A 14,098-nucleotide genomic window follows, 5' to 3' on the forward strand; every position below is an offset into this window, starting at 1 on the left:
CCAAAGGTGGTTGGTTCGAATCCCGGTGTCCCATATGGTCCCCCGTGCCTGCCAGGAGCTATTTCTGAGCAGACAGCCAGGAGTCACCCCTGAGCACCGCCGGGTGTGGCCCCAAAAAAAAAAAAAAGTAAAATAGGAAGAGTTCAGAGCAATAGGACTGTGGGTAGGGCATTTGCCTAGCACGCACTAGGCCTAGCATCTCATGTGGTCCCCTGAGCATATCCTGGAGTGATCCCTGAGTGCAGCCGAACCAGTAAACCCCTGAGCATCACTGGGTGTGGCCCCAAGGCCCAAAAAATAAAGTTAAATAAAATGGGAGCAAGGCCACAAAGTTAGTGTATGTTTGCTTACTAGGGTTTGAACTCCAACACTACATATGGTGACCCCCAAGGAAAGGGGGCGGAATCCTGAGCAAAGAATCAGGAGTAAGACCTGAGCTTCTCTGGGTGTGACTTATGCCCCCCAAATTGCTGTTGCTCTAAGGTTGTAAAGGGGTAGACAGGAAGGAACCGCTGTTGTGGGTTAACCAGCATTTTTCAATTTGAAAGTTCTAGTGGGATTTAAAAATATTTTTATTTGTGTTTTTTTTTTTTTTTTCTTTTTCTGTATTTTGGGCCACACCTTGCAGAGCTCAAGGGTTACTCCAGGCTTGGCGCTCATAAATCGCTTTTAGGGGCTGAAGCAATAGCACAGCAGTAAGGCAACACAGGACAGCCATTGGTTTGAATCCTGTGATCCCAGATGGTTCCCCAAACCTGCCAGGAGCAATCCCTGAGCGCCACCGGTTGTGATGCAAAAAACAAAAAACAAACAAAAAAAAAAAAAACAAGAAAACAAATGGGATGCTAAGAATAGAACCCAGATCTTTCCTGAGTTAGTTGGGTACAAGGCAAATACCCTACAGCTGTGCTATTTCTTTTTTTTTTTGGTTTTTGGGCCACACCCGGCGGTGCTCAGGGGTGACTCCTGGCTGTCTGCTCAGAAATAGCTCCTGGCAGGCACGGGGGACCATATGGGACACCGGGATTCGAACCAACCACCTTTGGTTCTGGATCAGCTGCTTTAAAGGCAAACGCTGTTGTGCTATCTCTCCGGGCCCTCCTTATTTTTTTGCTTTGGGGCCACACCTGTTGGGTCTTAGGGGACCATATGGGATACTAGGTATCAAACCGCGGGTCCACCCCATGTAAAAACATACACCCTATCCTCCCTGATATTGTTCAGGTTCCCCAGTGGGATTCTTTATATCTAGCTTGTTTTGTTTTAGGGCCACACCCGAGTGCTGAGAGACTATTTTCTCTGTGCATGTGTTGAAAAGGGGGGGCTTCCCTGAAGTGCTGCTGGGACCCAGTGGTGCAAATGTTGGAATCCAGGCTCCTGCATATAAAGCATGTTATCAGACTATTGAGTTCTCTTTCTGGCATACAGACAGACAGACAGACACACACACGCGCGCGCGCACACACACACAGGCACACAGACAGACAGACAGACAGACAGACACACACACACACACACACTGGTTTTTAGGCCACATCGTGAGGCTCAGAGGTTACTCCTGTTTATGCACTCAGAAATCGCTCCTGTGGGCCGGGAAGGTGGCGCTAGAGGTAAGGTGTCTGCCTTGCAAGCGCTAGCTTAGGATGGACAGTGGTTCCATCCCCTGGCGTCCTATATGGTCCCCCCAAGCCAGGGGCGATTTCTGAGCGCATAGCCAGGAGTAATCCCTGAGCGAGCGTCAAATGGGTGTGGCCCAATAAAAAAAGGGGGGGGGCGGAGAGATAGCATGGAGGTAAGGCGGTTGCCTTTCATGCAGAAGGTCATCAGTTCGAATCCCAGTGTCCCATATGGTCCCCCGAGCCTGCCAGGAGCGATTTCTGAGCATAGAGCCAGGAGTAACCCCTGAGCACTGCCGGGTGTGACCCAAAAACCAAAAAAAAAAAGAAATCGCTCCTGGCTTGGGGGACCACATGGGATGCCAGGAGATCAAACCTCGGTCGGTCCTAGGCTAGCACGGCAAGGCAGATAGATGCCTTACCACTTGCACCACTGCTCCGGCCCTTAAGTATATATTTTACTGTAGCTTTTAAAATTAGATTATGTAGGTTTTGATGACATTTAATGAGATGATTCAGTTACTGAAAATATATATGATTTGATTCATTGTAATTCTTTGAGTAGTTAATATATTTCTGGTTACTTCTTTTTATTTCTAGTTTGAGGGCCACACTCAGTGGTGCTCAGATATCACTCCAGTTGGGGCTCAGAAGTACTTATGTGGGGCCGGGTAGGTGGCGCTGGAGGTAAGGTGTTTGCCTTGCAAGCGCTAGCCAAGGAAGGACCGCGGTTCGATCCCCCGGTGTCCCATATGGTCCCCCAAGCCAGGAGCGACTTCTGAGTGCATAGCCAGGAGTAACCCCTGAGCGTTACCGGGTGTGGCCCAAAAACCAAAAAAATAAATAAATAAATAAAAAAAAGAAGTACTTATGTGGTACCAGGATCCAACTGGGGTTAGTCACCTGTAAGGCCAGTGACTTAACACATACATTATCTCTATTATCTGGTTGGGTTTTTTTCTAGGGTAGAGTGACAAAATATTATAGAAAAAGAAGAAAGGTATGGCTGGAAGTTAAGATACTTGCTTTTGGGGGGCCAGAGCAATAGCATAGCGGATAGGAAATTTGTCTTGCACACAGTCAACTTGGGTTTAATCCTCAGCATCCCATGTGGTCCCTGGAGCCTGCCAGGAGTGATTTCTGAATGCAGAGTCAGGAGTAACCCCTAAGTGCCACCAAGTGTGGCCCCAAAACCAAACCAAACCAAAAGGATGCTTGCTTTGCATACGTGGACTAGCACAGCTAGGTGTGGTCAAAATTTCCTCTCAAAAAAAAAATAGGGCTGGACAGATAGCATGGTGATAGGACCTTTGCCTTGCATGCAGCTGACCCAGGACAGACCTGAGTTTGATTCCCAGCATCCTATAGGCCCCCGAGCCTCCCAGGAGCAATTTCTGAGCATAGAGCTAGGAGTAACCCTGGTGCCACCAGGTATGACCCAAAACCAATAAAAAAAACCTGTTTAAACTGTCTCAATACTAGAATGATTCTCCCTTTAGCTATTGCCTGCACTCCCTTCCCTCCAGATGCTGTTTGGCCAAGTTTTCGCAAGCCAGTTTCTCCTGTATAGGAAATTCTGGCCTTTATCCATTCAGCTCCTTCTAGAACATGCCCCTCCTTTCTTAACTCTACATACTTCTTCCAAGGTTTTTCATTTATTTGGTTTGGTTTTGAGCCACACCTGGCAGTATGTGGGTTACGCCTAGCTCTGCTCTCAAGAATCAATCCTGGCAGGCTCAGGGAAATGGGATGTTAGGGATCAAACCCGGTTCCAAGTGTTAGGCAAATGCCCTCCCTACTGTGCTATCATTCTGGTTGCCAAGTTCTTTCTTAGAAAGCTTTATCTGGGGCTGGAGAGATAGCGTGGAGGTAAGGCATTTGCCTTGCATGCAGAAGGTCATCGGTTCAAATTCCTTCAAATTCCGGCATCCCATATGGTCCCCCGAGCCTGCCAGGAGAGATTTCTAAGCCTGGAGTCAGGAGTAATCCCTGAGCACTGCCGGGTATGACCCAAAAACGAGAGAAAAAAAAAAAAAAAAAAAAAAGCTTTATCTGGGGCCAGAGAGATAGCACAGCAGTAGGGCGTTTGCCCTGCAAGCTGCAGACCAAGGATGGACGATGGTTCAAATCCTGGCAGGCTCTGGCTTTTTGTAGAGCGATTTTTGAGAGCAGAGCCAGGAGTTAACCCTTGAGTGTTTGCTGGGTGTGACACACAAAAAAAAAAAAAAAAGAAAGAAAGAAAGAAAAAGAAAGCTTTATTTGTCCTCTCCCTGATATCTCTCATGAACTCATAGCAATATTCCCTTTCCTTTTTTCCTTTTTTTTTTTGGCCACAGCCGGTGGTGCTCAGGGATTACTACTCCTGGCAGGCTCAGGGGACTATATGGGATGCCAGGGATCAAACACAGGTCGGTTCTAGGTCAGGTCTGAGGTCAGCTGCATGCAAGGCAATGCCCTACCTCTGTGCTATCGCTCCGGCCTCTCATTTTTCTTTTCTTTTTTTTTTTTTTTTTTTAAGGCTAGTCAAGTGAAGCAGTGGGAGTGGAGAAGGAACAAAGACATCTGTAACTGGCTGTGATTAATTTGTAAACACCACTGCACTCGGACCAGCCTCATTTTTTTTTTTTATTGAAGTAAAAAGTTTTATTTGTAGAGGAAGATTAGGATAACAGAGACAGAAACAGAGAGAGAGAGTTTGAGCATGGAAGCAACATGCTCAAAAGAATGTGGGCTTCTCCAAAGGCACAGTTAAGGCATGGAAGTCTCAAGAGGGAGATCAGGTGGCATGTGCCTATCACTCTTGTCAGTGTGTCTGAAATCTGTCTGTCCATCCAGGCTGAAAACTCAGAATCATCTGGAATTTCACTGAACCCTTACCACGTGCCTCACAGCCTGGCGAACTGAAAACTCTCCATGATAAAAGAAAAGGAGAGAGCTTCTACTCTACGGGCAAACAGCATTAGGACAGGTTTTTCTCTTTCCCCCACAAAGCCTCTGATCTACTTTCCTCCCACCCTGTGCCCCTTGCGATGTAAAGGGAACCCAAAGGAGAGAGGGCAGGATGGGCAGTTCGGGCCCCACCACCATAGGAGCAAGGCCAGTTGAATGTGGTTCCTAGGACAGGGGCGCTGTCCAGGTGAGACACAGGGGTGGCAGATGGGAGTCTGGAGCTGAATTCCCCCCTTCTCTGCCCATACAGGCATACACACACACCAGGTTGCTGCTGGAGATGAGCTTTAATGAGATGCATGTGGACTCCACTGTCTGGAATCAAAGACGTCAAAGAGGAAAGGCATCATATCTGTAAGACAAGGGGAATGTTGGTGCACTACAGCTGCTGACCCCTGAGCCCTTTTCTCAAGGCACCCGTTCTTTTCTTTCTTCTCCAGGCCCAAGCACCCCACTCTGGACATGACCTCTCACCTTATGCTCCCACCCACTGTTTTTCTAGGCTACTGGGATTCCTAAGTCCCACTTATACATGACTTGTTTCTTTTATTTATTTTAGTCTGGGGGTCACATTCAGAGGTTACTCTTAGCTCTGCACTCAGGAATCACTCCTGGAGGTGTTCAGGGGGGTAACATTTAGGATGCTGGGAATCAAACCGAGGTCATCCACATGCAAGGCAAGTGCCTGACCTGCTGTACTAACTCTCTGGCCCACATTAGTTGTTTCTGCAGGAACTCTGTGCTTCTAATAACCCCTATTCATGTGTATAGAGAGCAGGTGGTGGGGTAACCCTGGGATTTCAGGCCAATGACCTCCTCTCTCCTTCCTGCAGTTTGTCTCTCTCCCTCCAGAATTGTTCACCCTCAGGATTGTGCCTTGCACCCTAAGTCCTAGGCCAGTCTCTGCTGAGCCCCTCCCTCCATCCTCAAGCATGTGGGGGGCTGGGAGGGGCATCCCACCTGGCTGGCTCATGCACTTCTGGATACTCTGCACCTGAGAGGTGGCCAGGGTGCGGATCTCCTCCAGGAAGCGATGATGGCCCTTCTCTGTCAGCTTCCAGAGGCAGTAGCTTCCCCGGGAGTTGGTACCCATGGGCACTTTCTCAAAGCAGTCTCGGAAACAAAGGTTGTGGCGAATGTTGTTCTTCCAGCTTTCTGGAGCCGTCAGAAAAAAGGGGAAGTGCTGTCTGTGGACAGAGGAGACTCATTAGAAAAAGCAGGTTTGCTCCACAAAATGCAGTGTTCTTGAGAAGATTCTTGCTCAGTGGAGCTTGAAACTTTGAAACTCAAGGGAGTGAATGGCCAGTGACCTGGGTCCCATGACTACTGGATGATGCAGCACGTGTCACACATCCACCAGGAGCAAACTCTCCTCTCCTGGACCCAGCCTGGTGTCCTGCGCCCATCCATTGTGCCTCCCTTTCTACCTCCTGCCTCTAGACTCACCCCAGAAATGACACTACTCAAAAGGCAATGTTTAGAGACTCTTAGAGCCAAAAGCTCAGGGTCACCTTTCAGACCCCCTAGAAGTGGCCAATCCCTGGGAGATAATAAAGCTAAGTGCATTTATGGTGGCAAGAGCTCAGAGTCCTGAGTTCGACTCTCAGAATTAAAAAAAATGTTTTTGATTGAAAACAGAAAAATGGGGCTGGAGAAATAGCGCGGAGGTAAGGCATTTGCCTTGCATGCAAAAGTACGGTGGTTCGAATCCCAGCAACCCATATGGTCCCCTGAGCCTGCCAAGAGGGATTTCTGAGCGTAGAGCCAGGAGTAACCCTGAGCACTGCCGGGTATGACCCAAAAACCAAAAAATAAATAAATAAAACAGAAAAATGATTAGTGTGTGTTTCTGTATAAAATGGGGGTTATTTGGATGTCTTCCTGTAATGTAATATGTGGCCAAACTGTTGGGGAATAATCTAGAACCAGAGAAGGTGAGCCGACAATGCATTTCTCTGCTCCAACCACAGAGTGGAAACAAAGGCAGGGACCCAAAACTGGAAGGTCCCAAAACTAGGCCCTGTCCCCAAGGGCTCCCACCTACCTGGTGAAGCTATAGATCTGCTGTACGTTGAGGCCACAGGGGGCACTGTTTCTTAGTGCCAAGGCAATCAGCTGAAAGTAATTGAGGGGGGGCCGGGCCCAGACCTGTCCCTCTTTACTGCAGGTGTGCTGGTGTCTCTCGTTCTGGAGGAGGGCTCTTTGGTCGGGGGACATGAGAGCCACAGAAGAGCTGTCATCCTGGACCTCCACCACCTCCTCTTCCAGAAGCTGAGGAGCAGAGCAGGAGCTGGCCCTAACTCCACAGCCTCTACTGGGGGTGGGGGGTGGGGGGGCGGGGCACAATGACAAGAAGGACGCTGATCTGGGCTAACCCCAAGGCTCAGCTCCTTTGGGTGCCCTCAGTCCCTGGTCAACCCCAAAAAGATCACACCCAGGGACTGATGAGATAGGACAGCAGGTAGAGCAAGCTACCGATCTGGGTTCCATTCCCAGTACCTTATTTGGTTCCCCTGAGCCCCATCAGGAGTGATCCCCAAGTGCAAATCCTTGAACATCCCAGCATGTTTCCTCTCAAAAAATAAAAGAAAAAGGAAAGAAAGCCCATACACCACAACCTGAAGCCTCATGCCTGTCCACCTCAGCCCTTCAAATCCTACCTGTGGGATGCTAGGGGAAGAGGCAAAGTGCTTCGGAGGGGGAAACTTCTCACTGGATGGGGTTGACGGGGAGTCCACTGTGACCTCAGAAGAACTCTCCAAGTCCTCCCCTTTGAGAGATCCTTGGGGAGAAGAAAGTGGACTTGTCAGCTGTTCCCCTTTTGCGGGCTCTGGAGCCTCCAGCTTTCCTGGGGGGAACACGATGTTGGGGCTCACCCACATCCACAGGTTGGGTTTAAGAGCTGACTCTGCAAAGAGGAGGAAAGAGATTATGAGCATAGAGGTTGAGGGGGATCCCTGGAATGCAGCCCAGCCCACTGAGACCCCTCTTCTCTCCTCACCATTGTGCTCAGAAATTTTCTCCAGAGACAGTGCTGCTGGTGGCTCAACTATTCGAAGTTTATACTTGGCAACTGGCAGAAAGAGAGAAGAGGAATTCCACAGTGAATCCTTCAAGCTTTTGGACCTAGCTGTGATAAACTCTTCTCCTCCTACACTCTTCCCAAATGCAAGTGCCTTATACCCTGTAGTCCCTGTCCTGCCTGGCTTTGGGCATCTGACCTGTCACCCTTAGGTCTATATAAAGCTTCTTTCTGGAGCAACTGTCCTTTCCACACTCCTGCACACGTTTCATGGTTATGCCCTGCTGAGAGCTATGGCTTCCTCTGTCTGGACAAGGCAACTGGCCAAAGAGATCAGGGTGGGCATAATCAAGTGTCTATTAGTGCTATGGGACTATGCTAGCTATGAGGGCAGAGGGACAACTATTTCCATTTCCCTCCTAGTCCCCAGGAGTGTCATAAGAGATACTCTTGTTTGAGTTCTGAAAAAGATAAATTTATTGGCAGGAAGGATAGCTGTATATTCATAAAAGGGGGGACTGGAGTGAGAGCACAATGTTAAGGTGTTTGTCTTGCATGAGGCTAACATAGGATGAACGCTGATTCGAATCCCAGCATCCCATATGGTCCCCTGAGCCTGCCAGGAGCGATTTCTAAGCATAGAGCCAAGAGTAACCCCTGAATACTGCCAGATGTGACCCCCCCAAATAAAAGAATATTCAAAAAAGGAAAAGAGGGAAGAGAGGAGAGAAAAATAGAGATGAAAAGGGCAGAACTATCATGACTATTAGTTCAGGAGATGTCCAAAGGGCTAGAGCACACACTTTTTATTAGTGGAAGTCCCGGGTTAAATCATTGGCACCACATGGGCCCTCCAAGAACTGAGCCAGAGTACATCAGGGTTTATTACCCCCCATTGTAAAGTAGCAGAGAAGTGGATGAATAATGGGAAGAAAAATTAAACATTAATCTATAAAGACAGATGAATGAGTTAGTAGAAAAGGACACTAAGACAATTATTCTAATGGATTTCCATGTGTTCAAGATATAAGGGGACAAAAACACAGCCAACTCAGATTCAAACACAGGAAGGAAGGAAGGAAGGAAGGAAGGAAGGAAGGAAGGAAGGAAGGAAGGAAGGAAGGAAGGAAGGGAGGGAGGGAGGGAGGGAGGGAGGGAGGGAGGAAGGAAGGGAGGGAGGGAGGGAGGGAGGGAGGGAGGGAGGATGGGAGGGAGGGAGGGAAGAAGGGAGGGAGGGGAGAAAGAGGGAAGGAAGGAAGGGGGGAAGAAAGGAAGGAAGGAAGGAAGGAAGAAGGAAGGGAGGGAGGAAGTAAGGGAAGAAGAAAGGGAGGGAGAAAAATAGGAGATAGGGAAGGAGGGAGGAAGGGAAGAAGAAATGAGGGAAAGAAAGGAAGGGAGGGAAAGGGAAGGAAGGGAGGGAGGAAGGAAGGAGAAATGTCAAGTATGTAAGAAAGAGATAGCAGGCAGGTAGCCTGAAGCAAACTTGGTTTTTTGGTAGGGGATACACCCACTGGTGCTCAGGGCTTACTGTTGGCTTTTTGCTCAGGGAATCACTCCTAGTGGGCAAAGAAGATCAAACCCAAGACAAATACCCAACTTGTTTTACTATCCTGGTCCCTATATAGAACTTCTGAGATATGGAAACTAGTTACTCAGTTAAAAATAAGTGTAAATAGGGCCCGGAGAGATAGCACAGCGGCGTTTGCCTTGCAATCAGCCAATCCAGGACCAAAGGTGGTTGGTTCGAATCCTGGTGTCCCATACGGTCCCCCGTGCCTGCCAGGAGCTATTTCTGAGCAGACAGCCAGGAGTAACCCCTGAGCACCACTGGGTGTGGCCCAAAAACAAACAAACAAAAAAAAAGTGTAAATAGGGGCTGGAGCAGTGGTGCAAGCAGTAGGGTGTTTGCCTTGCACGTGCTAACTTAGGACGGACTGCAGTTTGATCCCCTGGCATTCCATATGGTCCCCCAAGTTAGGAGCGATTTCTGAGTGCATAGCAAGGAGTAAACCGAGCGTCACCAGGTGTGGCCCAAAAAAGAAAAAGAAGGGAAAAAATAAAGGAAATGTTTGATTAATGGCAAATGAGACATAATATGCTTAGTGACTTTTTGGGGGAGGGGCAGTGCTCAGGAGTTACTCCTGGCTGTCTGCTCAGAAATAGCTCCTGGCAGGAACAGGGGACCATGTGGGACATCGGGATTTGAACCAACCACCTTAGCTCCTGGATCGGCTGCTTGCAAGGAAAACACCGCTGTGCTATCTCTCCGGGCCCGATTAGTGACTATTAAGACACCATGAGAATGAGAAGGGGGCCACAGTTAGTTCAGCAGAGTGGGGGGGCATTCAGTCAACCTGGGTTTGGTTCCTGGTACAGTCACCCAAAGCTAGCCAGGAGTGACCCCTAGAGGTCACTCAGGAGCACTGCCAGTTGTGGACCCTAAATCAAAAAAAAAAAAAAAAAAGACATGTTAAGAACTTCTCAAAAAAAAAAAAAAGAAAGAAAGAAAGAAAGAAAGAAAGAAGGGCCCGGAGAGATAGCACAGTGGCGTTTGCCTTGCAAGCAGCCGATCCAGGACCAAAGGTGGCTGATTCGAATCCCGGTGTCCCATATGGTCCCCCGTGCCTGTCAGGAGCTATTTCTGAGCAGAAAGCCAGGAGTAACCCCTGAGCACCGCCGGGTGAGACCCAAAAACCAAAAACCAAAAAAAAAAAAAAAAAAAAAAAAGAACTTCTCAAAATATACCACAACAGGGGCCGGAGAGATAGCACAGTGGTAAAGCGTTTGCCTTGCATGCGGAAGATCTCTGGTTCGAATGCCGGTATCCCATATGGTCCCCTGAGCCTGCTGGGGGCAATTTCTGAGCGTAGAGCCAGGAATAACCCCTGACCATTGCCGGGTGTGACTCAAAACAAACAAACAAACAAAAAACCCAAAAAACCAAAAAACCACAACAGGGAAAAACAAACTCAGAATATCCCAAATATAAATTGAATGGGGGGCTGGAGCTATAGTATAGTAGATAAGAAAATCGCCTTGCATGCAGCTTACCAGGGTTAGATTCCCTCACATCCCAAATGGTCCCCCCCCATGCCACTTCCAGCATAGCCAGGAGTAATTCCTGAGCATCATCAAAATGTGACTCCAAAAGCCCAAATAAATGAAGTACTAAAAGAATAATAAAGTACCAAAAGAAAATTAAAACCAACAACCCAAAATTCTGTACCCTGTAAAGAATTCTGTGTCTATATTTCAGGACAAAGGAGAAATAAAGTAATAAAGTAATTTTCAGAGTTAATAACCAACACTCACTATAAGCAATGTTCAAGACAATCCTCCAGAACAGAGAGAAAACAAATACCAGATGGACATCTGCCTTGACACAAAGGGATTTGGAGCACTAGAAATTGCAACTTCAAGAAATACACATGCAGCAAAACAGAATCCCTACCCCCCAAAAACACGGCTCAGCAAAACCAGCAGTGTCCCTTCTCCGGGATCTCTTATTTAATTCAGGTGTGAGGGAGGCATCACCAGCTGGATACAACTTTGAGCTCCTGTAAGTTTAGTCAAAAACTGACTCTCAGGCCGGAGAGATAGCATGGAGGTAAGGTGTTTGTTTTTCATGCAGGAGGTCATCGGTTCGAATCCCATATGGTCCCCCGTGCCTGCCAGGAGCAATTTCTGAGCCTGGAGCCAGGAATAACCCCTGAGTACTGCCGGGTGTGACCCAAAAACCACAAAAAATAAATAAATACATACATAAATAAATAAACTGACTCTCTGGATCAAGGAGACAGCACAATAAGTGGAGAATTGCCTAGTCTGAGGGAAACCCCCAAGTTCAGTCCCCAGCACCCCATTTGGAACATGTGGTTCTTGAGATTTGAGCCAGGGTCAGTGTGGGTATAAGGGAAATATCTTTTTTTTTTTTTTTTTTTTGTGGTTTTTGGGTCACACCCGGCAGTGCTCAGGGGTTATTCCTGGCTCCATGCTCAGAAATTGCTCCTGGCAGGCACGGGAGACCATATGGGACGCCGGGATTCGAACCGATGACCTTCTGCATGAAAGGCAAACGCCTTACCTCCATGCTATCTCTCCGGCCCCATAAGGGAAATATCTTAATTTCTGACTGTAAAAGAGAAGTCTTTCTATTGTAGTGGGGAAGAAGGGTTGGGCCACACCTCCTTGCAGTGCTCAGGGATATCTCCTAGCAGTCTCCCGGACCATATGGGGTGTCAAGATGGAACCTGGGTCGGCCACATGCTAGTGAAGCACCCTAGCCACTGAACCATTCAGGGCCCTGATGGTCTGATCTTCAGTCCTCTACACTGGGCTGGTGGCTTTGCCTCAGGGTTTCTGCACACCTGATCTCCCTACATTGCCAATGTGACTCCCACACCAGCCACAGGGATCTTTAAAGACTCTAATTTCTGCAGATCAGCTCCAGCATTTTCAGGGCAAAAAATGCAAATGTGGGGATCCTTGTACAAACATTCAAGGGACCAAGAGTACAAAGGACTAATGCAGAGGTTTATCATGTGGAAGACTTTACCTCAGGCTTTACAACCCTGAGCACCACCATAGCAGCCTCTGAACGGTGTCAGGAGTTAACAGCTGAGTTCCAGTGGGCGTAGATCCCAAACAACAACAACAAAAAAACCCCTAAATGTAAGTATCCTATGCAAAGGCAGAACTAACAAGCTCAGGAAGTTGGCGAATCAGTCATTTCCTCTGCTCAGAACCTTTCAGCCAGTGTCTGGTTCAAGATCGATTCTTTTTTGTTTTGTTTTGTTTTGTTTTGTTTTTTTTTTTTTGGGGGGGGGGGAATCACACCCGGCAGCGCTCAGGGGTTCCTCCTGGCTCTAAGCTCAGAAATCGCTCCTGGCAGGCTCAGGGGACCATATGAGATGCCAGGATTCGAACCACTGTCCTTCTGCATGCAAGGCAAACGCCTTACTGCCATGCTATCTCTCCAGCCCCAACTCTTAAATTTTGAATGTGGAAGTCAAACACGTATTTAAAAAATTTGTTTTGGCTTTGGGCTACAACCGGAGGTGATCAGGGTCACTCCCAGCTGTACTGGGAGACTGATTCTCCTGGTGGGCGTTAGGGACTATGTGGTGCTGCAAATTGAACCTGGCTTACTGGTTCTCTTCGTCCCTGCCTGGTTTGTTTTGTTCAGCTGGAATAGGAGGACATGGAGTTGCCTCACGGACAATGAATAGTTGGTGGATGAAACTCGGCCAAAGGCATAAATAAGGCCAAGTAACTTTGAAAGACACAAACCTACAGAGGACATCACTAGGGGTGGGTGCTGGAGTGTGGGAGATATAGGGGGTGGGGACCCCAGTGGGGCAAGTTCACCCCAGACCCCTGTGTGAATGTTACTCTGCTCTTGAAATCTAAAGACAAAGCTGGAATTTTTTTAGGGGGTGGGGGAGGCCTATCCCTGTCTATGCTCAAGGCTCTGCACTTAGGGCTCACACCTAGCAGTCTGGGGTACCAGGGATCAAACCCAGGTCTACCACACGAAAGGCAAGGGTCCTCCGTATTGTGTTAGTACTCCAACAACAACTGTTTTTTGTTATTCTTTTTGTTTGTTTTTGTTTTTGGGCCACACCCGGTAATGCTCAGGGGTTACTCCTGGCTATGTGCTCAGAAGTTGCTCCTGGCTTGGGGGACCATATGGGACACCGGGGGATCGAACCGCGGTCCATCCAAGGCTAGCGCAGGCAAGGCAGGCACCTTACCTTTAGCGCCACCGCCCGGCCCCTGTTTTTTGTTATTCTTGTTTTTTGGGTCATGCTCGTCAGCACTCAGGGGTTCCTCCTGGCTCTATACTCAAGAATCGCTCCTGGCAGGAATGGGGGACCATATGGGATGCCATATGGGATTCGAACCACCGTCCTTCTGCATGCAGTAAGGCAAACAAACGCCCTACCTCCATGCTATCTCTCAGCCCCCAAAGCCCAGAATTTTAAACAGCCCCTTGTCGGATCTAGCAGAGTAGGAACCCCCTACCTCCCACAAAGCTGCCTATAGCAGTGCTCTGGGGGCTGTCTGTTATTTTTAAGGGAAGAAATACATAGAACACGGTCCCGTAATGAAGGCCTGGCTTGAAGGAATGCTCTAGTCTAGAAAGTTCTTGGCGGGAACTGGGAAGATGGCCTCTTTGTGCAGACTCCGATGATCTTAAACCAGGGAAGGCACCCATCCTAGGGCCCCTTGCAAAATGAGTGCACGTGCACGTGGGGAGAGTTAGGGGTGCAAGGAGCCTCCCAACCACCTTGCAGTGATGGGGTTTCACCGGAATGGGAACATGCACAGCTGAGGACATGATGTCCCCACACCCCTCTGCACAACTCCCCCCACACTCACGGTTCTGCTGGGTTGGGGGCAGTTGGTCAGTGGTGAAGGTCAGGAAGAGCTCGTTTCCCATATCCCAGTCCAGCAGGCCTGGAACCTGGCCATGGAGGCCAGCCCAGAAGTTGAGGTTTTGGAGTTTTAG

The 14,098-nt window shown here is 48.6% G+C and overlaps 1 protein-coding gene across 1 annotated transcript; it reads right to left on the reverse strand.

Annotated features, from left to right (window-relative positions):
• Positions 1 to 4,852: 4,852 nt before the first annotated feature.
• Positions 4,853 to 14,098, reverse strand: FOXR1 (forkhead box R1). Its single transcript, XM_049778390.1, has 6 exons — positions 13,969 to 14,098; positions 7,550 to 7,638; positions 7,226 to 7,471; positions 6,610 to 6,836; positions 5,526 to 5,752; positions 4,853 to 4,917 (listed from the first exon to the last, which is right to left on the reverse strand). The coding sequence occupies exons 1-6, from the start codon at positions 14,027 to 14,029 to the stop codon at positions 4,853 to 4,855; spliced, it is 915 nt and encodes a 304-aa protein (XP_049634347.1). The 5' UTR covers positions 14,030 to 14,098.

This window comes from Suncus etruscus, chromosome 8 (genome assembly GCF_024139225.1).
Source record: "Suncus etruscus isolate mSunEtr1 chromosome 8, mSunEtr1.pri.cur, whole genome shotgun sequence".
NCBI lineage: Eukaryota > Metazoa > Chordata > Mammalia > Eulipotyphla > Soricidae > Suncus > Suncus etruscus.

Excerpts from the sequence above, each read along its gene's own strand:
- FOXR1 (XM_049778390.1), bottom strand. The coding sequence starts at position 14,029 with ATGGGAAACGAGCTCTTCCTGACCTTCACCACTGACCAACTGCCCCCA. Across the intron at positions 7,639-13,968 it reads GCCCCCAACCCAGCAGAACC|TTGCCAAGTATAAACTTCGA; the intron begins GTGAGTGTGGGG and ends TCTTTCTGCCAG. Across the intron at positions 7,472-7,549 it reads ATGGTGAGGAGAGAAGAGGG|TCAGCTCTTAAACCCAACCT; the intron begins GTCTCAGTGGGC and ends CTCTTTGCAGAG.